This window comes from Fundulus heteroclitus, chromosome 4, assembly GCF_011125445.2.
Source record: "Fundulus heteroclitus isolate FHET01 chromosome 4, MU-UCD_Fhet_4.1, whole genome shotgun sequence".
Classification (NCBI taxonomy): Eukaryota; Metazoa; Chordata; class Actinopteri; order Cyprinodontiformes; family Fundulidae; genus Fundulus; species Fundulus heteroclitus.
The window spans coordinates 40,865,045-40,890,842 of record NC_046364.1 but is presented as its reverse complement, the minus strand read 5'-3'; the positions used below and the strand labels follow the sequence as shown (position 1 = coordinate 40,890,842).

General features: G+C 43.0%; 2 protein-coding genes across 3 annotated transcripts; both read right to left on the bottom strand.

Moving 5' to 3' along the window:
* Positions 1-2,604: 2,604 nt before the first annotated feature.
* Positions 2,605-20,150, bottom strand: tpp2 (tripeptidyl peptidase 2). Of its 2 annotated transcripts, XM_012856002.3 has the most exons (29): positions 19,791-20,150; positions 18,452-18,580; positions 18,188-18,283; positions 17,814-17,918; positions 17,601-17,725; positions 17,335-17,498; positions 16,450-16,604; positions 15,937-16,013; positions 15,717-15,844; positions 15,141-15,389; positions 14,916-15,031; positions 14,656-14,827; positions 14,413-14,570; positions 13,548-13,624; positions 13,348-13,454; positions 10,372-10,526; positions 10,156-10,272; positions 9,383-9,483; positions 9,202-9,298; positions 8,972-9,109; positions 8,636-8,880; positions 8,395-8,473; positions 5,255-5,293; positions 4,737-4,888; positions 4,555-4,651; positions 4,351-4,481; positions 3,995-4,250; positions 2,821-2,940; positions 2,605-2,728 (listed from the first exon to the last, which is right to left on the bottom strand). In XM_012856002.3, exons 1-29 carry the CDS (start codon positions 19,953-19,955, stop codon positions 2,639-2,641), a joined length of 3,840 nt encoding a protein of 1,279 aa, XP_012711456.2. In that variant the 5' UTR covers positions 19,956-20,150; the 3' UTR covers positions 2,605-2,638. The 2 variants fall into 2 exon arrangements, with proteins under 2 accessions (XP_012711456.2, XP_012711458.2); XM_012856004.3 differs by lacking the exon at positions 5,255-5,293.
* Positions 20,151-21,337: 1,187 nt separating this feature from the next.
* On the bottom strand, positions 21,338-22,204 carry LOC118563006 (protein-lysine methyltransferase METTL21C-like). Its single transcript, XM_036136588.1, has 2 exons — positions 22,112-22,204; positions 21,338-21,894 (listed from the first exon to the last, which is right to left on the bottom strand). The coding sequence occupies exon 2, from the start codon at positions 21,833-21,835 to the stop codon at positions 21,452-21,454; it is 384 nt and encodes a 127-aa protein (XP_035992481.1). The 5' UTR covers positions 21,836-21,894; positions 22,112-22,204; the 3' UTR covers positions 21,338-21,451.
* Between the last annotated feature and the right edge of the window lie 3,594 nt (positions 22,205-25,798).

The following is a 25,798-nucleotide window of genomic DNA, read 5'->3' as shown; positions in this document are numbered from 1 at the left end:
ACTGCTTTTGATGGATTAAACTATGTAAACCAAACACAATTGAAGGGATGAAACATTTGAACTAAGAACTTGTCCAGAGGACCTACTAATTTTTTTTTTTGTTTGACCTGGATTATTGTGATGCAGCAAGACTTTCTTGGTGACTTTTGTATTTTCCAATCTCGTAATACATACAAGCGACTTCAAGTGGACCCGTTTTACATCTCTTTATTCAGTGAGTTATCTTGCGACTTTATTCCTTGTGAGCATAAAATGGTTCAACAGTGGCTCAGGTCTTTCCCACATGACCCACAAAAGGTTATAAAACAATACCAAGAGAATACATCTTTACCATTCTGCAAAAGAAATAGCATTTACTAGATTTTATGGCTATAAATATAAACACTCAACGTCCATAGCAAGCATTCCTGAAGTTCTTCCGAACACCAGCAGAGAGACTGCAACGGATATGTCTGGTGTCAAGAGGTCGAAGATGAAGTCCTGTGGTGAAAAATTAAGGCCGTTTTTGGAGAGACTGTAATTGGCAACGCATACCGGCGAGCACAGCATTTGTTCAAACAAGAAACGCACTGAAGAAGAAAAAAAATGTCAGTCAAACACAAGCCTCTCCACCATCTCAGAGAGGTCTGTGCTGCGGAGAGCGCAGAAAGTGATACGTTTTCCAGCTAAAAACAGAAACGCGAGGGTGGCGTAGCGGTAATTCACCGTCAGGCTCTCCAGAAGCCCTGAAGCAGACACATTACATTCTTAGGCATCGACTTTCCAGCCACCACCCCATCTGTACCTGCTCGAAAAATGTGAAATGATTCCCCCCCCCCATCTAATAAATATTATTTAGCTTTAATGAACATTTGATATTAAAACCAGCTTAAGAAGAAAAAAGAAAAAAAAAATCTTTGGTTAAATCAAGAATAAGGAAACAGGAGATCACACGTCTGCTTTATAGAATAATAAGGACCATGAACATAAAAACTCAATTTAATCACGTAGCCCTCATCTGTAACTTCCCTCAGGTGAGACATTTCCAGAAGGACCAAACCAGTATTCAGTTTAGGCAAATCCAAATTTGTAGGCAAGATAAGCAAAATTGCAGATTTTGTCAATTTCTTAAATAAACTTTAACATGCAAATATCTACTTTATACATTTTAGAGCTTCAATATGTTTCAATGCCTGAAGGAAAGTGCGACATAATGTTTGGAAGCTTTTAACAAACCAGAAATTGTAGAGAAGTACGCACCAAAAGTATCAAATATTCCAAAATGAGAAGATCCAATGTTGAGTAAATGTGAAGCAATTATTAAAAATTAGTTGAAACTACTGGTGTGGTCCTTTTGAGCTGTTGGGGTATAACGTTAAAAAAAAAAAAAAAAGGCCGCTGTCTCACGTATTGAAGGGGAAATGTTCACAAACTTACCCAAACTCATGTTTTACACAAACACACACACACACACACACACACACACAAACCGTAGACATTTCTCCAAAGCATAAGTCAGAGGAAAAACAAACAAAAAAACAACTTTCAAATTGAAATGAACTAAAGTCTGTTTCTTCCTCAAAACTACCCTAGAAGACATGCATATATGCAAAATACATTGATTAAGATAAATTCTGTTATATCCCTATTGCATCTTTATCTTCTTTATGATACGAGTGTATTTACACAACTTTATGACACGTTGTACATGTGCAGCATTCTGAACGCTGTAGGGAAAGTCCAATAATACTGAGTATGAACATTTTTATTGTATAAGGGGCTCTGAACGGCCCACTGCTGCCCAAAAACTGCATCTTTCCGTCAGTGAGGTCTGGGAAAAAAAAAAAAAAAAAAGGCTAAACGTGGCGCTCAGGCAAAGTCGAGCCTGCACACGGCGCTCGGATGAATCACGCTGCAGCTTCCTGTGGTCGAAACCCCCGAAGCACGGTCCGTTTTAGCTCCATCTAAAAAAAAGGTACTTGAAGAAAGGCACCGCAACACTTTTTGTGTTCAAAGACAGACGGGACCAACCCGGACAGCTGGGAAACTAAGAAACAAATGTTCGGCCCACTCCTTCCTTTTTATCTTGGGATCAGGACGAGTGTTTTTGCAGCAGCGAGTCTGTCTCTCTCCTTATTGAAGTACTTTAATGGCCAGTTTCAGTTCTCTGTTCTTACGGTACGTCCCTGGAGTCCTTGATGCAGGTTTTTCTTACAGTATTTACAGGTGACGAGAAAAAAAAAAAAAAAAAAGGTTATTAATGTGGTGACGAGCTGTGCAAGCTGGAGGAGGAGCGGATATTTAAGCCTCCTTATTTGCAGCAGACAGAAATAAAAGAAAAGAAAAAATAGCAGGACACAGGGCTGGATTATAGCTTTACGTATTTTAACTTATTTTCCTCTTGGTGGGAACTCAAAATATCCGATTCGATTGGCTTTACAAACCCGTCGCCTCACAAAGTTTGGCATGCATCAAAAGTTTCACGCTCCTCTATTGGTGTTCGCCCACATGTGCCTAAAAACAAACAAACGTCTCAGGGAGGCAGCTGGTTGGTCAGATGCATAGACCATATGACCCTGAGGGACACCGTATCAAAACAGTCCTTTTGAAATGGACCGTGCGAGGCCATGCCGTCCCATGCTTCTGTGCGTGCCTGTGCCTAGAACGGTGAATAATCTGCAGGGTACATGACGGGGAGCCAGTTCTCACTAAAGGCGGTGCAGTGCGTCCATCCGAGGAGGCGCATGATCTGGAAAATAAAGCGCAGGAGATGATTTTTCAAACGGAAATATGTCGTTGGGTTTTCTTATGTTGAGCATCGGGCCAAGGCCGCTCTCATACCTGGACGCAGTTCTTCATGTTCTCTTTGCTGGGCTTCTCCTCCACCATCTTGGAGGCGTATTTCAGCGCTCGGCCGTACATCTTGTTCGCCAGGGCGTGTTTGTATGAAAACATCAAAACCTTAAAAAAAAAATGGACAGAACAGATGCTCGTATGTTAAATGTTTGGCGAACTGCAGCAGATTCTTAGTGTAGCTTACAGAACATTTAAATTCACAATAATTTAAGAACAACTTTCAGAAACGGTGGCCTTTGTCTCACTGTTAACCAAGTTGATCACAGAAAGGAAGCTGAATGGGAGAGAAATGGACTTATTGATGTTTGAATATTGACTGCAGCTATAAACACAGAGCCGACTATAGCTTTGCTCCCATGTTAAGACGGACCTAATTAAGCTTCAGCAACACTTAAAGATGGCTGCTACGTTTGGTTTGGTATCTGCGTTTATCTTGTTCAGGTTTTATTTGGAGTCTCCTGAATGTTCTGACCACATGGTCCCTGTTTTAGACAACCTTATTTTACTTTAACACGATGTAGTGTCGTAACAATAGCTTTTTAACCCATCGTTTCTCCGCAACGAGACGGTCCCATTGAGGGGTGATGGGAGACGGTGACACTGAAGTGTGCTGCTCATGTCCAGTCTACATCCTAACTTGGACTCTTTACCGATTACAAACAATCCTTGCGTACTTTTAAGGCGGCCATCATGGCGCAGCTGGATTAATTATCGGTTCTTAGCCTCAGTAATACGGTTAGCCACCAACGGGAAGCTATCGAGGCATTTGTTAATGTGATGAGACACACGCCAAGAGTGAGTCACAGGGGGACGTATCCGGCCATTTTTTAAAAGTATAATGGAAACAATTGAAGTTATTTATTCCTTCTGTGCGGCCCAGTACCAGATGACCCACGGCCGGGGATCACTGTTCTAGGCAAGGTGAGGCAGGACAATATGGGACTGTAGTCCAGTATTTACATGTAAACGTTTTAGAAAATATAAAAATAACTAATCACCCCCAAACAATCAGTTTCAAAAATGTACAGCAAGTTTTTTTCTACTTCTGCCTTTGTGTGCAGCTACATGCTTCCATCTACGTTTGATTTTGCACCATGGACACGTGAATGTCCCCACTGAGGGACAACAGAGGTCATTTCTGTCCTAACCCACTTCTCACCTTGGATTCGGTAAGCTCCGCCCACTTCTGCACCTCCCAGAAAGTGTCCATCAGGGCATTCGAGACGTTCTCCTGGGCGTCGTCAGAGCTGCTGGCCGCCTGCTCTCCGGCTTCCTCCTCTCCCTCTGCAGCCGCTTCCGTAGCCACGGCGCCGGCCGCGCCCTGCAAGGTGGGCGGCACCAGGAGCTGGTCGGCCAGGGCGCAGCCTTTTCTACACAGAGCGTCCAGGAGAGACGACTTCTGCTTCTCCATGTCGCTGGAAAGCAGACGTTCGTCGGTCAGCAGTGTTTTACGGAGGCGGTGGGCCACATCGCCTCATCAGCGGAAACAAAAACCCGGCTCTCAGTGATACGCACGTTTTGATAGAGGCGGCGTCCGGCCGAGGGTCCGTCTTCATGGTGAGAAACACGGCCAACGCCGTTTGGTCGATGTGGGACATGACGATGTCCGCCGCAGACACCACCTCCCTGAGGCGTTTCACTCGTTCCTTAAAAACGAAGGGGGACACATTCAGCAGGAGGGGAAAGATGGCTGCACAGCGCCGCTCGTTTGTCGCGTACCTTCTCCGAGTCCAGCTGATGCAGCCTTTGCACGTGCAGCGGAAGGTAATCCGAGTAGCTCTCCATCAGTTCGTCGTAGACGGCGCTCGACTCCAACCTGAGGAGTCAAGATGGCGGGTGAGTCGCACAGGAGGGAGGAGGAGGAGGAGGCGTTGCACGAAGCGGAGAGAAACTGAGCTCACTTTGTCATCCACTGGATCTTTAGATCCCTCACGGCTTCGGCGAACTCCTCCTTCACGTCCTTCTCTTTGTCTCCGTCCTTGTCCTTCTCCTTGCCACCGTTCTTTGACTTGTTGGGGGCGGGAATCAGGTGGTAGACGACCGGCACGACGTCCTGCGCCGAGACACGAAGGAAAGCTCGATTAAAAAAAAACAAAAAAACATAAAGATCTTCAACGTCTCAAATGCTCACTCTCTTCCTACCAATGCCGTGTCTTATGATTTGCTTCTTGCTCCTTAGACCTTTTTTTTTTAAATTAATTTAGCCAGTAGTGAAGGTGTAAAGCACCATTATCAATAGTTTGACAGACCACCAGGAAAACCTAGTGACTACTTTATAAACAATATATATATATATATTTCAGAACATTAACATGCTTGGTCATGATAGATGCAGATGGTTTACAGTAAATAAGCCATTTCCCAAAGAAAGGAGAGCAGCAGACGCTCTGTGGTTCAGTGTTTCTAACTCATTCAGTACCTTTTTAAATTTTCCTTGTCGTTTTGCAGAGGCCTGCCCCTGGTGGTCAAAATAACACACAGTAAGGAACAGATGACACAAAAGGATCTTCTTTTTCATTTCTCTCTTATGCTCAGCCAGAGACTCGGGCTCTCGATGCTCGGACACAACTTCAATCAACAGACATTAGAAAAAAAATAAAAAAATGCAGAATTTCCTCTTTAGTGCTCGTGGTTTCTACTAGTCACGTCTAATGAAACGTTTGTTTCTTTTGTTAGACACAAAAGAAAGCTACAGAATATCTAAACGTGTGAGTAGGCAGCCGAAACAGATATCAATAGCATCCACATATTAAAAAAAATAAAAAATAAAACGTATGGAAAAAGGGTGAATCTTTTATTCTGTCAGTGACCAGATGTTTTACAGGTGTTTTTAGTGAATAGCAGCCAATACACCAAAAAGGACCGACTGGGTGCAATATTTAGGTGGAAACCATATTTTAAGTGCCATGCATTCACATTAGGGCTGAGCCATATATTGAGAATAAAAAAAATAAAAAAAGATTTTTATTCAAAGAGATATAATCTGCACTATATAGTTTATATCGAGACAGTATATGTTGCATTATAATTAGACTTATGTATTCCAGTAGCTTATTTTTTTGCTGTTTCTCATATTTATCTACAGCTGCTTGTTAAATAAATGTGGGTAAAGCTGTGATTCAGAGATGCCTGTTTATAATTACTATATGAAAAGAAAAAACGAATTGAGATAAATATCGTATATTGGCATGGAGATATTATTTTTGATCCATCACGCCCAGCCCTAAGTCACACTCTGTGAGCCAGTGAAATATTGCTGAACGTTGTCTAGCTGCCCTGATCCACACCATCTGTGTACTCTAGTTGTCGAATTGCTAAAAAGGAAAATAGTGTGGAATCTGCAGCGATGACCAGATGGATCTGAACTAAATGCAGAGCTTCATAGTGGGAGTGGTTGAGTATTTCCTCCTCTGCTGCTCATACTTTGTTATCTGCTGTTCAGCAACACGTTTAAATCCGGCCACCCAGGATCAATATCTCTGCGTACATTAAAGTGATCCCAGCGGCCCAGGATAGGCGATGATTCATAAGGTTAGGAGTTTGAATGGAGCAGAAACGCTGCAGGCTACTGGCAGATTACACGACTCTCCAGGCTTTAATTATTAAAGATCTGGAGACTATTGCAAACTTCTGAGTAGAAAGCCACTTAATGTAGTTTCAGAGGTTAACTACTAGGACATTGGAAGATATCATTACTTTAGACAGACTGTAATCCCAGTCAGAGCCCTTTCTTTCTTTTTCAAGAGACAAGTTCAATGCAGATCATTTAAAATCCAATGTAGCTGCACATTTTCACATAGTATGGAGAGTTCAGTCTGATGCTTTTAAACCACAACTCCTATAAAAAGATTTTAGATTTTAGAAAGATCGGCCAAAGTGGAAATGTCTAAAAACTCCCCATTTTTGAGGCTGCGTCTGTGGCAGCGCTGACGTCATCGTTATAGACTTGGCCATACAGAGCAGGGCAATACAGTTTTAAGTTAAAAAAAAAAAAAAAAAAAAAAAAAAAAAAAAAAAAAACACGTTTCCATCTAGAAACTTATACAACAGTAATGTATAAGTTTCTAGATGGAAAAAAAAAAAAGAGATAAGATGAGACTATATTGTTCATATGGAGACTGTCTATTTTGTGTTAGGATTACGCTTTTATTTATTCCGGTAGCTTGTTATTCAGCTGTTTCTCATATTTATCAAGAGCCGTTTGTTTTTCTTTTCATGAATTATAAAAAGGCATCTCTGAATCAAAGCTTTATGCCAAATGTCTCTCAGGCACATTTTTAAACAGAAAAAAAATATCATATGTTGGCATTGAGGCAAAAAATATAGATATATTATTTTTGGTCTACGTCGCCCAGCACTAACACAGTGCAGGATAAATTTATGCCATAAGAGGTCTAATCAGTGTTAGCTGAACACATTCACTGCTATAAAAAAGGCATCTCCAATCGTCTATTTCCTCCTGACGTTATCCCGGCAACCTCACAGGATTTCCTGTCTGCCTTGGTATCGACACTTCAAAGTAAAAGCGTATTATAAACGTTCCTGGAAGTTCGGAGGACCCGTTTGCCTGATTACCGTTATCAAGGTTTAAAGCCCACCTCAGCTCCTGTGCGCTGCCTGTCAGCAGGCAGAAAGAAGGCTGCTACGCTTTTGCTTATAGCTACAAAAAACAAACCGGTCCTCCTGGAAATATCTCTGGTTGTGAGAAACGGATATAGGGTGGAAACTAAAGCGCCAGCCACCAACGTTTTGCAGTAAGGCTGTTTAGCTACAGCTGTCCTGCTCTTTAGTCCAGCACAGACCCACACATCTAGACCACCTGATTAATTAAACAGCTATTATCAGCAACTGGTAAATAAGCACCTAAAATTATTCAGCAGGTAGGCTAATGTGTGTTTTTTGCTCTAAGTCAATGTATGAGAATAAGAAATCTTATAGATATTATTATAATAAAAACAATTTGATTATTGTGGTTAACAGTGGTGAGAATAATCCCTTTTTATTTAAATAAAAAAAAACACTATTCAAGTTATCCGTTTGTCAATACTATGATACGGTGAGAATCTCATACCGGCTTAGGCCCAAAAAGTAAAAAAGTCAGAAAGTTGATGCCCAGCAGAAGAACCAAAGTAGCCAAAAACAATGTGATGCAGAAACAAGACCTAAAAGTGCATGAGTGAGAAATAAAAAGAAATACAAGGCGACAGGGTCGATCGCCGATTCTGCAGGACACCTCAAAGGACACCTGAGCCCTGATCCGTCTGAATCTGGAAGCTCTTGCGACACACACTCAGTTTCACATTTCAATAACCAAACCGGTTTCTAAAGAAACCGATCATCAGATTAACCTGAGCTGCCGCAATCCAGGAATCCGTTTTGCATAAAAACCTTCCAACGTTTCCCCCATTTCCTCATGAGGAGAAAACTGAAACCCAGCGTGCCGTTTGGCCCTGAACGGCACAACTGAAACATTTCTTTTTTTTTTTTTTTTTTTCCTGAAACATTTCAAGCAAAAAAAAACAAAACAAAAAAAAAAACCAAAAGAACAGAGCCACTCACTGCTTTCTTGCCATACTCGCTCTTGCTCACAACGAGGGAGCCTGAAAGGTAACACCCTGGACTCGTGCCTTTAGGGACCCTGGGGAATAAAGGGACACAGACAGCAATGGGAATAAAATAAAAAACAAGATGAGAAATGCGACACTTTCAGAAACTGGGCGGGTACAGAGACCCTGTGCTGTTCTGAAAGCCCGCTGCAGGTCTGAGAGTGTGAGGAAGCCCTCTTGGCTGTCTGACTCACTTGTCGTCTGGCAGGGCTGTGACATAGAAAGGCTGCGTAGCGCCTGGACACAAAGTAACCGAGTTCGCCTTCTTCTTGGCCATGAGGGCAGCGCGGTGCGACTCGTACACGTCCAGATTGAGCGTGTTGGACAGGCGGTGAGAAACCACAAACGGCAGGTCCTTCAGGCGCTCCAGCTCGCTGGACTGCTCGTGTCGGACCTGCAGCCGTACGGTGTAATCCCCCTTTTCTAGCTTTAGGGAATACTGGACGAGAAAAAAAAATGTGATTAATCCCAAACAATTTCTACTTCTTTATTTACTAAAACACCAGCGGCAAACTCCAGACGTGTCCCACCTGGTGCGGGTAGGCGTCCCCCGAGCCCAGCAGCCTCTTGTTCTGGTCGAACAGCATCCACAGCTGACTGTCGAACTCGGACTCGTACAGCAGCTCGCACAGCATCGGGCAGCTGGGCGTAACCTCGCCGCTCTTAGGCTGCGCACAGAGCAACGCAAACGTCACGCAGCCGTACAACAACAACAACAACAACAGACGGCGGCTCTGACGTGGGGAACGTCGGCCGGTACCTGGTGGAAGCTGTAGGTGAGGACAATTTCGTAGAGTTGCCTGTTATTGGGCAGGACGTCCCGCGTTCCCAACGCTTTTATCTTTGAGTTTAGGGGCCTGAGACGACAGCAGCATGAAGGATAATATTTAGAAACAGCCTTTTGATACAGCAACATACTGTGCGGGCGTGTCTGAACTCACCGCAGAGGCTGAACCCAGGACTTCAGGGTGACGGTGGGGGACACCTCCTCGTACCTCATGGGCGACGACACGTCGAAGCTCATCACTCCTTCGGAGGCGTGCTGCGCAGAGACAAACCAGAGTGAGAAACGGGAGGGAAGCAGCTCTTTTGGAAAATAATCTAATTGTGATTTTTTTTCTTAATATTGCGATTTAATGCAATTTTTTTTTCCCAGTTTAATTTATCATGTGTTTTAAAATAAATACAAACAGATCAATTTGTTTCCTTGCCAAGCAACAAAAATGGCCTCTAAATAAAGATGTTTGTAAACAATTTTAAATATGAACTTTTAATGTTTCTATTACTCAGAATATTATTCAAGAGAACAGCTGTTAATTTAATTGGACATCAATCCTTGTTGAACATAAAGTGCAAAGTCCAACCAACAAGCAAGTCTATGCATTAAACTGATTGACCAGTACTCGATGTTTTGTATGACTATACAAACTCTAAAACAAGTAATAAAATTAGATTATCTCACTGCTGCAACTGTCTTCCCTTCCATGTGGAGGCAAACCCACTTTAAACATTTTACTGACACCTAATGGACGTGTCTAATTCCCTAATTGTTATATAGCCAAAAATTGCAGACTCTGCGATTTGGAAGTTGGGTTTTTTGAAATCACGATTATATTGAAAATGTGATTAATTGTTCAGCCCTAGTCCCAGGCTACCGGTATGTGTGTGTGTGTGTGTGTGTGTGTGTGTGTGTGTGTGTGTGAGCGGCTCTCACGATGTGGAGGGGAGAAGGAGAAACGCTGAGGCCGTGGAACGAGATGCTGTAGTCCACCGTCACGTCCCCCAGGCTCGCCCACCAGCGCGCTATACAAAACTCCACCACCCTACCGGACTGAAGAGGAGGCAGGCGCCGCATGTAAAAACGCTGATGCTGGTGTATTTTGAGCTGAAGGTGACTCATGCAGCTGTTAAAACGTAAAAAAACACGTACCAGCACCGGGAAAGCCTCCGTCAGAGAACCTCTTTCCAGTAGAGAGGAGAACTTGTAGAACTCGTTAGCTCTGTAGGCTCTCTGTTTGACCAGGTGCACCGCGTGAAGAACGAACTTCGATGACACGTCTCCTGAATGGGAAGTCAGGGTGACCTCTGTGGGGGAGACCGCGAAAAAACAGAAAAGGGTTAGAGGGATGATTGTGAAAAGGTGAAAACTACAGCACGTTTATCCTGTTCTCCAACCCTTGTTACGTGAATTAGGGAGGACAACAGCTGTGTTTACCTGGAATAATGGCCAAATGGGACTGAAAATGCATCAGACTGTTGTGACCGCAGTAAGTGAAATGGGAATTAAATTTCATCCAAATGAGATGGGTGGTTTATGCCGACCGCTGATTCGAACAGCGTCCATCTAAACACTTGTTTAACACCAACGCTGAAGTTAGCTTCTGATTGAACATGATAGCAAAAGGTTTTAAAAAATTTTGACTATAATTATACCAAAAACCTTTTGATCATGATAAAATAAAGTTATACACACATATAGTGTCCTTCGAGATAGTGTATTGGTGGTTCTTTTTGAGCCTAAAAAATAACACCTGCCCAGGGGTGGGGTGAAATATAAGCAGAGGTGGCTCCATCTACTGGCAGTATCATAGAACTACCAGAAAGCCTAATAATAGATTAAATAAAAATTAATAAATCACTATTAATAATAAAGCTGAACCGCGCCTGACCCTCTGATATGCCTCGCGGTTCAGCGGCCGCTCGGTGTGGTTGAAGACCGTTATTAATTACACAGACCAACAACTCCAAGAGCCTCGCGGAGAAATTAGTTTCCCGTTCAACGCAAACAGGGACACAGCTCCAAGGTAACAACCAATCAATCAGTTTATAATGTTGTTTTTACTTCAGACTGTAGAGGCTAAGAAGTGCATTGCCATTACTATGATCACACTATTAATCAGAACATTTACTCACATCCATCAACACTGCAGTCACATCCTAGCTGCTTAGCTTTAGCGTCTGCTCCAGTAAACACCAACATTCATACTGTATTCTCAGCTATTTCAGTCTTTTCCCTCTTGGAATCATAGATTTTTTTTTTTAGCATTTTTTTCCCCACTGGATCTTGGACCATGTTTTCATTACTTCGCTGGCAGATGCTAATAGCCGTTAGCTGCTTCCTGGTTCATCCGTTTATAACATGGCTATGCACCTTTAATTCACTAGTTTTTTGCTATATATGGCCTGAATGACATGAATTTACTTTCAAAGTCAATTATACTTGATTGTCTCATAAATTCGGCACTTTATGCAGATTAATTACATTTCTTCCAGAAAGTACTGAGGTAGAAATCTGCTCCAGCAAACAGCCATTGTTGAATGGACCCTGAACTAAAAGGTGGAGCTTGGCAGCAGGGGGGATGCTAAAAACCTCTTACTGGTTGAATATTCCCAGCATTTGTTGTGATGACCCCCAGTTTATAATTCTCTGCAGTTTAGACTTTCTTTTAACATTAAATTGCCCAACAGGAGCTCCTTTCTGAGTCCAAGGAGACAGAGAGAAAGAGTCCAAAACTTTCAAAGTTATGCCTAAGCGATTTTAACAGGTAAAAGTAAAACCTCTTATAGCGTTTCAGTTCTAGGATACTGATTAAAGCAATCACTTTCGTTGATAAACAAACTTTAACAGAGTTTAAACCAATTTAAATTCCATCTCAGAGCTAATAGACTAAGTCTTTAGACGCCAGGGTGTCCTTTCTATCAGAGCTTTCCCTTTTTTCCTACAGTCAGAATCAGAGCAGTTTACTTAAAATCCATTCTGCCAGCATATTTTCACAAAGGCTGGAGTTATACTCCCATGGCTTTTAAACCAAACCACCATGAAACAACGTGAGATTAATGCAGTACTACTCCCACTTCTAATGGGATTTTGGACTCTGCTGATGCCGAGGTTCACACATCCTTCAGCAGGAGGAGAAGGATCCCAATCTACATAAGCAGCCTGGTTCTGGGAACCACAGCGGAAATACGCAAAACGCGTGGCCTGCTCTGATAATATTTTGGAAAAGAACGACGAAGGAGAACGTTCAGGAACCCGTGGCGAAACCTTTTCTGATGTGAGCCTGATTTGCTCAGTACCGGCTGTCTTAACCTATTTAGCTCCACGCTGTAACAGGAACACCGTTTGCATGAAAAACGGCACCAAACTTAACACGAGTCTGTTGTGAAAGTGTTAGACGGTTATTATCTGCCAACATGGTGTAAAATACTACAGACGTGAACATGATCAGCTTGACTTGCTGTAACTAAAAAAGATGATATGTACGTCAGGCTTATCATCTTCCGTCTCTTTAAGGATCCGTTAACAAGCCTCACTGCAAAAAGGAAACTAAAAGTAAGTAAATCTTTCTAGAAATGAGTGTATTTGTCCTTGATTTGATCAGGTAAATAAGATGATTTGCCAATGGAATAAGATGTTTGCGCATAAAATAGGAGCAACTCATCTCCATCTTATTTCAAGTGCAGTATAGCTAATTATCTTATTTTAGGGGTAAAAAATACTCATTCCATTGGCAGATCATCTTATTTACCTTATCAATTCAAGGACAAATACACTAATTTCAAGAAAATTTTACTTAGTTTTAGTTTCCTTTTATCAGCGCTGCTGTGATTTGACAGGTTTCCATTACTGGTCAAAGAACTGTAGCCGACAGCAAAGTCACTGAACCTCACTTCAAATAACCTACCCGACTAAAACTTGGATTTTCTTACCTTGGAAAAAAAAAAAAAAAAAAAAAAACAACCCTGAACGACAAAAATCTATTTCTTTTATTGTGGAAACCACTTAAACTACTTATTTAAATAGCAAACTCTAAAAAAAAAAAAAAAAAAAAACATCACAAACAGCGACCAACAGCTTGTGACTGCTGCCAGGCACGCCCTCGGCTTTCATCGGCGAGCGACTGACCTGCCCACGACGCTCCCTGAGGAACAGCGATGAAGTGCCGTCTGATCTGTCCGGGTCGGAAGTGGACGTCTGAGAATCGAACCTCCTGGTTACGGCTGTCTGTCACTCTGTTGGCGCGAAGACAGGGAGACAGACGTAAAGCCAAAACGTCTCGAGGGGGGAAAAAAATACAGTGAAGACCACACACTGTGAGAACTGACTTGGTAGGGATGATAACAGTAATAGGAACTCTGAAGAGCGGGCCACAGCTGGGTGCAGATGTATCATAACCGCAGACCTGAAGAACAAAAAGGCACAGTGAACATTTACCAAAAAACAAAGCAACATAGAAAGTAGGGCTGAACAATTAATCGCATTTTCAATATAATCGCGATTTAAAAAAATGCAATTTCCAAATCGCAGAGTCTGCAATTTTTGGCTATGTAACAATTAGGGAATTAGACACGTCCATTAGGTGTTGGTAAAATGTTTAAAGTGGGTTTGCCTCCACGTGGAAGAGAAGACAGTTGCAGCAGTGAGATAATCTAATTTTATTACTTGTTTTAGAGTTTTATATAATCATACATAGCATTAAGTACAGGTCAATCAGTTCAATACATAGACTTGTTTGTTTGTTGCACTTTATGTTCAACAAGGATTGATGTCCAAATCATCTAAAAGCTGTTCTCTTGAATAATATTCTGATTAATAGAAACATTAAAAGTTCATATTTAAAATAGTCCTTGTTTACAAATGTCTTTATTTAGACGCCATTTTTGTTGCTTGTGGTTAACGCAGAGAAAAGTCAAAATTGCAATTTTGGTTGAAATATATTGTAGGCAGAACGCAATCATTTCTGCTCCGAGTTTAGATGCTGTGAGTGTTTTAGCAACTAATCTGCACAGCGAGGAAACAAAATGATTTGTTGTTTGTATATGTTTAAAAAGACATGATAAATTAAACTGTAAAAAAAAAAAAAACGCATTAAATCGCAATATTAAGAAAAAGTAATCGCAATTAGATTATTTTCCAAAATCGTTCAGCCCTGATAGAAAGCCGCTTTCCTCCATTTTGCCTTCTCTGTACCTCGGTGTAATGGACTCCCTCCCTCAGTCCAACCGGATCGATGCGGACGTTGACGTGGCGACACTGGTTCATCAGCTCGAGGTGGGCGGGGCACTGGACCCACGGGGCCGAGCACGTGAGGGCCAGGTGCAGCTGCAAGGAGATTCGCTCGGAGTTTTCTGTTAAAAAAAGGACAAAATGTTATAACAACAACGAATAACGTCAGGTGAGTCTAAGCCTGAGCGCACGGCTGTGCTGAGCTACCTGAGTTCTCTGGGAAGACGGGCTCGATGCCGACCCCGTGATCAGAAGGTGTGAGGACTTGGGCCGGTTCCCTGAGGTAGATGCCCCTCTGTGAGCCCACGCTGACCGAGAAGCCCAGGTTGCTCGTGGGCAGAGAGGCGTGCTGAGTGAGGTAGTCTAAAGCCTTGTCCACCTGAGAGACGCAAAGCCGGCCCATTCTTCAGCTGCAAATTCAAACTCCTTACAGTAAAAGAATTTTTAAAAAAGAGTGAGACCCATACCTGGATTATTCCATGACCCTGTGCAAACGCTTCTATGTCGTCGACTTTCTGAGCCGTGTTCTCCAGCGCTCTCCTCACAGCGGGAACAGAGGGACGGATCCCCGTCTGCTTCAGACCTTGTTTTAACGCAGAAATGACACAGAACCTTCAGCTCTGGCGTCCCTCTCACTTCTACAATACCACCCCCCCCCACATGGAGCCCAGGTCGGCGGTCCCAGGACACACCTGAGAGGACGAGCGCGATGCCGCCGCAGGCGTTGGGCGAGGACATGGACGTGCCGTTCATCAGCTGCGTGCCGCGGAGCGTCCAGTTGGGCACGGATGCGATGGCCCCGCCTGGAGCGCTGATGCTGACCCCGAGGGCCCCGTCTGTGCTGGGCCCCCTGGAGGACCACGTGTACTGGTTGGGGGGCAGCTTCTCCCGCAGGGAATACTCGGCCACCATCATGTCCGGAGTCACGTACGCTCCGACTCCTACCGGGAAGACGGCGGAAATGAGAGCAGCAGAGGTCGACCGATACGTGCATCCGTTCGCCGATTCAGATTTTGTTTGTCTTGATAAATGTTTCTTTTTTGTTTAAATTCAAACCCCTGTTATACTAGTTATCATTGTGTCATTTTTTTATCATGCAAATTGAGCAAGAAAAAGAAACATCGGCTTCCAGAATCGGTCAAAAACTCTTTTTATCTGGCATCACATATCGGGTTAGGGTTGGACTGATGTGAAAATATGAAAATAATCGGCATCAGCCTTTAAAAAAATAAAATACTATGGGTCTATCTCTAGTTCAGAGGCTGTACCTATGACGCTGCTGGTGGTTCCTCCCGGGCAGCCGACAGTGGAGAGGCAGGGGCCGTTGTTTCCTGCGCTTGACACGAATATCACGTTGTGCTTCTGCACAGCTTCTGTGATCACTTCGCAAATCCTCCTGAAAGGCAAGCGGCCAACGAGGCTCATCAGCAGCACGCTAAAATAAAACCACATGCCAGGAAAATCAGAGAGCCTCTTTGCTATTCTTACCCTGAATTAGGCCAGTGAGTGGCTTCCCCGTAGCTATAGTTAACCAGGTCACACTTGTAGTTGATTACTTCTATCATCTTTCAGACACAAGGAGAGAGAACGAGATCAGAAATATAGTGCAAAAAAAAAAGACGAGTAATATACACATGGAGGTCTGCACAATATAAAGGAAACAGGTAGCTGCGATGATAATATTGGTTGGACTCAAAGCACATTTAGTTTACAATTAAGTCTCTTTTCCATCATCATGACGTTCCAATTACTCCCTGGGAGCTTTATTATTTCAATGACCAAAATCTAAAATCGTTACGTCCAGCAGGAGTCCAATAAACTAACCAAATTTATTCTTAGCATGAAGATCATGAATTCATGCTACTTGTAAAAAAAACAACATCAACAAACAAAGGTTGCAACAAAGCAGTCTTTTTTGATTGCGTTGTTGCAAACATTGTGCTACGAGCAGCGTGACGCATCGTGCAGCTCTGATATCGAGGCATCCTGCTGAAGGAATACCGCGCGGATGAGTCCGGTGCCGGTTTCCATGGTGCTGAGTCGAGTGTCTCCGATCTTCACCGCCAAGATTTGGGCACCAGGAGCGACGCCGTTTCGTTCCGGTTCCTCTGGGAAGTAGCCCGCGGCGATGCTCGCCACATGTGTCCCATGAGCGCCTTTGAGAGCGACCAAGAGAGACAGACTGGAGATTAAACTCTGAGGTTAAAAACATCACCTGCTAGACGGATAGTATCAAAAATATATATTTGGTGTGGCAGTAGTTACTACAGGACTACCTGTAGTATTAGTGAGTTGCTAAAAAAATTAAGTCAGGCCGATTTAAAAAAAAAAACATGAGACCATCATATCGAGTTATCGTTATAATTATACTTTTATGTATTCCAGGAGGTTATTTTTCAGCAGTTTTTCATATTATATTAAAATATATCGAGATATTTTTGCTCCATAATCGCCCAGCCCTAAGGCTCAGCACAAGCTTTTAATTAAACGGTGTCGGTCCCTGTGACTGAGTCACGTTCGCTCACGATCACATAGGCTCCTGCACGCAGAGCAACCATCTGCAAAGCGGGCAAGAATATCTGCTTTTTTTTTTCTCAACGCGTCGAAGTTGGTGATGCCAGTAGCAGCAGGAGTAACTCTCCTACTCCTGGTACAAGTACACAAAATAGCCCAAGTGCTTCATGCACTCTGACAAGCAGCAAAACTTTAGTCATGACTGGATAAAATAAAAGGCTTTTGGAAATCTAAGCGTTAAGTTAGGAGTCTGTATTCTCTGGGAAACAAAGAGATTCAGGTCTATACTTTTTAAGACTGCATAGAAACCCTGAGAGGATGCAGCTCAGGGAATACCTGTCAGACATCCCAGTTGTTTTTGGGAAAACTCACCTCCGCTGGCAACGATGCAGAGCGTGTTTCCTTCATCGTAGATATTAACAGAGTAGTTGAGCATTTCAGCATTTCCTAAAGTGGCATACTCCTGTTTCTCTCTGTACGAGCTCAGGACAGTGCACTGGGACAGTTCGCCGCACTCCGTCGTGTCCACTACCGCCCTGTAAACAACAACAAAAACCCAGATCGATAAACTCGCCATTAGAGCACACTGATGGATAGGAAGAGCAAAGTGGGAAGATTTGGAGAACAGCGCGACTTACTTCCACGTGACGCCGTCGTGCCAGAGCACGCAGTCGTACACCGGACCGGGATCGCTGTACTTCTTTTCTAGAGATGCCAGCAGCTCTGACTGACACTGCAGGTCTTCCTTCTGCAACTTTTCCACCTGAGGAGAGAGGAAAGACGCGTGCGAGGCAGATGTGAGAAACATCCCAGCGACGAGTGCCTTTAAGAGCTCGCGCTGAGGGTCTGACCTGCGACGGAGTGGGATGAGCGAGGTCAAACTCCTCCATTTTACGACTGACTTCAGCGAGGGCTGCTCTGTGTGCTGGGTCCCACATCTTCTCTTTGCGCTCTTTCTAGCAGGTGAAAGTGAAAGAAATATCAGATTTAGCAGGAAGATTAGGCTGCCTTGTGTGGACAGAATTTGTAACCCAACCCTCCCCCTTTGACATTAAATCACCAAAATGTAGAAATCTGAACTCAAGTCTTCCCCAGCACAGCTAATATAACACCAACGTTAGTGTCTGCGCTGCGAGTCCCCGTGCGTTTAATGCTCTGCTTTGTGCACATCAAACGTAATAAAACACCATTTCAATGACAGAACTAGAGCAGCAATCATTCCTACCTGTATTCTTTCCTTAAGAGCCTTGGGGAAGAACTCAAATCCATTTTTAACTCCAATGCGATACTTCCCTGACGGGTTGACCCAGGCGGGAGGGATCTGAACGACAGAAAAAGACACAGCAAGAGACGCGAGATCACCAAAAAAAAGCAATCTTAGATGTAGGACACCGTGTATGACGGGGAAATTTCGAAATTGAAAGTTACCTGCTTATTTAATAAATAATCTTGAGATGAAAAAAAACAAAAAACAAAGGTGTTTCCTAACCTTGAGCGTTCTTCCAGAGAGGCCAGTGATCGTCCCGTCTTTGGGCTCCACCGCTGTCGTCGTGTTCACGTCACCGCTGCCGGTTGTGTCAATGATGTCGACGATCTTTGGCTTCCCTTCAGTCGTGACCTAAAGAGCCCGTTAAAAAGACAAACGGCAATGGTTCAATAAATTATCGATGCAAAGCACACCAGTGCAGTCAGAGTGAACTAAACATATCCTAAGTTCCCGAGCTGCAGCTTAACTAAAGGGCTACTTCACGTTTTATTTACAGACTTGCAATGCCTTGGACCAATTCTGGTTTAAAACACTAAAATACTTAAGACATCAATAGGGTGCAGATGTGAATTTATTATTGCATTTGTAGAAAAACAATATTTAATCAGGTTCACCCTAAAAGCAGCAATACTCAAACTTGTCAAACCTGGATCATAGATTTTTTTTTTTTTTTAAATGGTTTAAGGCCAGTTGTTCCCAGCTCTAGCATAAGGATCAAAAATAATGAGCCTGGACCTGACCTAAAGCCAAAGGCAAAACATGGAAATGTCCACTTTGTCTGGCAACTAGAATTAAGGAAAGAGATCAAAGAATTCAAGCTTATATTTTTAGTGTAGGTCAATCCAGTCCAGGTTTGACGAATGCAAGTTCTATAGGTGATCATAATCCTAAAATCAACTATGGAAATAGCAAATTTATCAAGCATTTCTTTTTCAATTTGAAATAATCTGTAGTAATAATAATAATAATAATAATAATAATAATAATAATAGTAATAATAATAATAATTAAAATAATAATAATAATGTACAGGTTTGATTATCTCTCAGTGTAGCAGTTTTCATTTTGGATCCCATCCAAGGTTGCCTACATATTAGATACCAGCTGTTTAGCGTTTTCACAGCTACATTTAAAGTCTCCCAGATTGTATCTGTATACTTATTTTGTATATCGCAATCTTGAACTTCGAACCGGAGCTGATCTAAGGTGGTCCAGATTGATAAAAAAAAAACAACAAAAAAACAACATATAAATAGAAGCTCTAAAGCTACGATCCGGACGCCAACTTCAGCTTCGCTCGATCAAACCTAGCCGCTAGCTAGCCGGTTAGCATGTATGCTAACTTAATAAACGTAAAGAACGCAGTGCGACGTCCGCTTGTGTGACGCGGAAACATCATTTGACAACCTGGGAAAACAACTGCTATGACCTACTTTATATGCACGTGGCTGTCATAAAATATATCTACTAATTGCTCTAACAAGACTATTTGGCAGCGCCGGCCTTTAGCATCGCTAGCTTCGACCACCTCGGTTAGCACGAGGCGGCCGGGCGGATTCACCTGCATGCCGGGGGCCCCGGGGTCCACGCCGGTGTCGAGTATGGCGATGAGCACCCCTCGCCCGTCATAGTCGGGGAACCTGGTGAGGTAAGAGGCAGCGCCGGTCTCCTTCTTGGGGAGAAGCCCGTGGAAAGGGAACGGTTCATCGGTAGAATGAGCAGCCATGGTCCAAATTTATTAAAACAAAGAAGAGCGACAATGAGGAGGAAAAAAAAAGCAGCGAAAATGGGGAAGAGACAAGAGAGCAACACGGCGGCGGGCGAGACGAGGAGGAGAGCTGGTTAAAGGCGCAGCGCCTGCCCTTTTCTGCACTCACTCGTCACGGGGGAAGACCGGTGTAGGTACCAGATTGACTCGGGCTGCCAGATTGACTCGGGTCCTGCGTCTTCTGATGACGTCACTATACATTGTTGGTTTAACGTTTGCTCAATTGCGCAAAATATTGTAATTGGTCTGGACAACTTACTAAAGTAATTATAGCGGGGTGTAGGTTTTATTCGAGAGCGGGATTGCGGCTTGTAAACGGACAATTTTACGAAGAAAATCGCCATGGTCCCTGCGCCTCCCGATGACGTCACCAGATTCTCCGTGGGCCTTGCGCCTCCCGATGACGTCACCTTATGGCAACACCACTCAAACAAACTACATAGAGTCCGCGGTCTGCATTTGTAACGAATCAATTTTATTAAGTTAATTTAGCGGTTTCTTTTTTCTCAAAAGCTTGAACAAATATTCAAGCCATTTTACAAATAAATAAAAAAAAAACAAATATTTGACAATTGGCTCAATGTTTGGAAGAATATTGTTAACAAAAATGGAAGGGCTAGCCAGACTAATTTATCCAGCATATATCTTAAATGTACCAAATACCACAATAAAAAAATAATCAAATTCATCACAATTTCATCTGGAATAATAAAAAAACATGTGATCAGAAAGAACAACATCAGTACAAAAAGGAGGAATGAACGTTATTGATTTTACAGTGATGAATGCCGTGATAAAATTAAATGTGGCTGCTGACTTTTATTAAAAATGAAATGAGTTTATGGTTTAGTTTCCCTTCACAACTTAAAAAAAAATTGGAGGAATTAAATTTCTCTAAGGTTGTAACTTCTTTGATCCTGCAAAATTACCGATTAAATTGTCAGACTACCACACAAGTATTCCAAAATGATGTTAAAAGTTTTCATGCCTCGACTAATTTACAGGAAAATAACCGTAAATTAACAAAATAAAATTGATTTGTAACAAATGGAGACCGCGGGCGCATAATCTAGTTTGTTTGAGTTGAGTTGCCATATGTAGACGTCATCGGGAAGCACCCGAAAAAATTGTGGCCCGTCTGCAGAGGCCTCAGTCCTCGACGCGGAGACCTTTGCCTCGTGTCCTTCCCCTGCTCGCCTCACCCATTTCCTGTCTGGCAACTGTAATAAAGGCTGCATGAGCCACACGCAAAAAAAACAACTTTTCTAATAATGGGTGAAACCAAGAAATATGGACTTAAACACATGGCTGTTGTCCATACTGGAAAAAGGCAGGAGACATTTTTGCAAAACCGAGCTCTTCTTCCATGTCTCCCAATGTTGGAGCAAGTCAGTGGGCGTCCAATTACAATTGCAAAAAACAAACAGATGGTCCAACATTAAGTCCCTTAACCCTCAGGCTTTTAGCCGGCATCCTGTGGGCATGCTCGGTCTATTCCTGTCACCTCCGTCTCCTTCCCTGCTCGTTGCCATGTAGATCTTCATCTCCCCCTCCTCAGCAAGTAGACTTGTGTGGAAGGCTTTCTTAAAGTTCTCCGTGAACACCAGATCGGATTCTAACCGGACCTGGTTGGCCCAGATCAGCTTTGTTCCTGGTTTGCAGAAATGCTTCATGGTGACCAAGAGCTCGTCCAGGAAGTCGTGATGGTAGACCACATCGGCTGCCAGCACGTAGTCGTACCTGTAGACGGATGAAGGGTGGGCGCGCTCCAGGTCGTAGCCCCAGCTCAGAGGGGCAACCTGGGGCATGTGTCTGCAGCGGCCCCTGGTGTTCCTCATTAAGTTGGCTTGGAGGTTCCCCAAGATCTCTGGAAGGTCTGTGGCCGTGACCGCAGCTCCTGTAGATACAGACAGAAGGAAAGTTTGTAATTTGTATAAAGCCATTTTGACGTGGTGGTGCCAACAGCAGCTGTTGAGTTGGGGGTTATACGATCAGTGTGGAGCTTTCTAATCGCCTTATATGGTCCTTTTTTAAGGTTACCCTGAGATATAAATATGTTTGTGACCACGACTAAAGTGCCACTGGCTGAGGAGGGATCATGAGTAAATACTTACAACTTTGTCCCCCAAAACCCTTTGGGGAGATGCTGTGGGGGTACGGGATACTGGAGATGCTTTCAGAGCCATACAATCTTTGTATGGACGTAGCAAAAGCCGTGTCTGTAATCTGGGCTTGAATCCCGTGTTTTGGTGACCACGCCGGCATCCCTCGATTGCGAGGCGATGGACGCCCATGGCTTCTTCTCCATGCCTCCGGTGGAAGTCCCGGTAGCTGCGCATCTCTGCCCAGGCAGCGCGAGCCAGCTGTCCGCGGCTTCCACCAGGCGCCCGACGCTGCCAGCTAAGCCCGATCGTTTTCAGTCTGCGCTGACCGAAAGGGCGTACAAAGCAGCTGCCCTCTCGGCCAGAGCCCTCAACGCCCTCTCCATCCTCACCGCCTACCAAGCGGAGTTGTTTGGCGCGTCCGCTGAGGAGCAAGACCCGGATGCGTGGGAGGAACACCGGACACCTTGGACTGCGATGTTATAGACGCTCAGCATCCAGCAGGACACTCCCATCATCATTACAAGGCCAGGGGGCTATTTTTAGAGCTCGGCTCATTAGGAATAAACACAAGGCTCATCAGAGGGCACGGCGTTTCAAATGCACAAACAAAGAGGAGACGGAGGAGGAACCGACGGAAAGAAGGGAAAGTTAAGTAAGCTGAGTCTTTTCTCCAGGACCTGTGTGCTGGTGGTCCGTAGCAGCTGGTGGATCATCTGCAGGGGGTCCCTGACCTTAACCTTATGTCTCACGTAAAGAAGAAATGCTAAAACTATACAAAATAAATAAAAAGTGTTTTTAAGGGCAGAACAGAGCTGATAAATGATGGTGGTGCAACAGTTTTACTTGGTTGACTCGGTCTTAGCTCTGCAGAAAACCAGCCCAGGATATGATTTGTGTTTTGGTCTGGTGGCATGTTGGTAGAGAATGTTTGTGTTTTTATTGAACTGTTGTCTCTGTGTTGTATCTTTAAGCAGAGGCAGTATCCCTGTGACACATTTTAATCCTCTTCAGCATAGAAACGGAAGCTCAAAGTCAACTTTCTGATTGGCATATTCCCAATATCAGAAAAGTCAAGACAATTCACAACCATAAGTTAAATGTCGGAAAACGCACAGACTTCAGCTCTGTGTCAAAAACCCATTTTAATAAGCTGAGTTTATAGGAAAAAATAAGTGCATTGAACTCAAGGGGGCTGTCAGTATTTACAATAGCATAATAACTTTCACTTAATGGAAAACTTTCAAAATCTGCAATCCATGATTTAAAACTATTACCCGTGACAGGCAAAGCGGTTGAGGTTTATTTTTATTTTTTTATCCATGAAAACATTGTATTATTCTATCCAAATATACCTGTGTCAAAAAGTAAAGTAGGTTTAATCACTTTCAGTAAACGGTTATTCTGCAAACATACATTGACAGGGGGTGGGGGAGATGGGTCATAACAAATTGTCTATTTAAAATGAGTCACGTAGTCTGGGCTAGTCTGGCATCTCACTTGCTCCCTTTTCCTGCTGTGGCCTTCATTGCGTCAGCAGCGATCGGGAGGGGTAACGGGATCAGACTGGAATGCATCCTGCGCGTATCAAGCTCCGGAGAAAATAAGGGGGGGCTCCAGTGTCAACAACATCAGATGTTCCTCACCTATATATCAGCCGTCGCCCACCAGGATCTTGAATTGTCATCTAGATCTTCACTTTTTGAATCCAGGAATGTTGCTTTTTGGGTATATGAATAATAATGATAATAATAATAATAATAATAATAATAATAATAATAATAATAATAATAATAATAATAATAATAATAATAATAATAATAATAATAATAATAATAATAATAATAATAATAATAATAATAATAATAATAATAATAATAATAATAATAATAATAATAATAATAATAATAATAGTATTCCAAATGTTAATGTAGACCGCCTCTGTGAAGCAGGGTCAGTTGGACAAAAGATTAGACTCTTTTTTTAGCCTGCTGACAGTGTCTCTGTCAGACGGGTTGTAGTGTTAACAGGCTGTCAAAAGAGTGATAAAGTGAACAGATATTCCCATACGGTGGGCCGCATGCGGTTTTCAGTCGGGTGTTTGTTTGTCTTGACAAAGGCAGATGGATTCGCCGCCCGGCAGTTTAGAAAACCCGCTTTGCTCTAATCCAGCTCGTCATCACTCCTCTGGTTCCACAGCCAAGCGACACACATCCACCAGAACCAGCAGCAATGACGGGACAGAAAACAACCCTGAAAACCTCGGGGGATTTGGAATCACGACGGTGTCGGATTTAAAGGGTCACATTTATAGCGGCTGACTTCAACTTCAACGCTTTCCAATATAATTAAACTAACTGGTGAGTTTCCAAAATATGGAAGAAACGTTGCCCTGGGTTGGTGTTCAAGTTACTGAAGCAGCACCCATACTGCCAAATAAAGGGGCAATATGGGTGTGGTATTTAATTTGATCTCCCAAAAGTGCTGAGCTGGTGATGTGTGACCCCCCCCCCCCCCTAACAGTTTTATCAAGTTGTAAAAAGCACAAAAATAACATCAGCATTAAGAATGTAAAACTTTGTTGCATGTTGTTGCATGTTCACAAGTCCAACCGAGGGATTATCAGTTCAGTTCATGCACGTCGCTCCAATTGACAATAAAACTGTCATGATCTCAAAGCACTTTGTGAGACAAACAGATTCAACCTGCTTACCAAAATGTAGAATGAGATGAGTCCAATTATATAGAAAGATTCAAAATCAGTCACATGCATGACAGTGTGATCTCTATTTTTATTACACCGAAGGCAAACTTAGTTTATAATGCAAATTTGTGAAAAGTTACCCCCCTGAGGAAGGCCAGCCGACTGCATCGAGTTACTTGAATCTACACAATCTGAAGATTCGAGCATGAAAAAGTGAGGGATTGTGAAAAAAAACTGCATGAGAGCAATGAAAATGTCTAATATTTCTTGTGTTTAGATGCTTATAATGCACAGTGCTGTGAAAAAGAGATCGATTGCCCACCAATTTCTTTACGTACTTGAATCTTTCAGCTCATCAAACACATTTTAAATCAGTCAAATAGAAATTCAAAAGGCATTGTTCAATAATTTTCTCCATTCAGGAGGAAAAGGTATCCAAGCGAACTGATAACTGCTAGACCTGCAAATCGTGACCTATCGTAGAACCTGCCTGACAACAAGGAGCTGGCAATGAAGATCTGGAAATGCAGCACGTCATGCGCAGATCTAAAGAAATCTGTCAATCTGTTAAAAAAGTTAAAAGGTCTTTTCCAAGGCTTTGGGACTTCATTAAACCACGGCGAGAGAACAAATGCTGAAAAACACAAAACAGTGGTGAATCTCTTCAAGAGGTGCCGGCGATTCATCTGTCTGGGCCTGCTTTACCAAACCAGGAATCGATGGAACAAGACTTCTGCTCTCTACCAGGAAGTCCTCGAGGAAAATGTCCGGCCATCGGTTCGACTTTAAGCAGTTGTGTAATGCTGCGGGACGATGACCTGAATCCCAGCAGCAAGCTAGTCCCCAAATTAAGCATCTGCCATTTATTGTACAAACATGACTGTGGTCCATGCAAAGGGACTTTGTCATGAAACAGCATGAGACTTGAGCCTGACTGGTACCTATTTTTAGAGATTAAAAAAACAAAAAAAATAAATAAATGAATCTGCAAAACA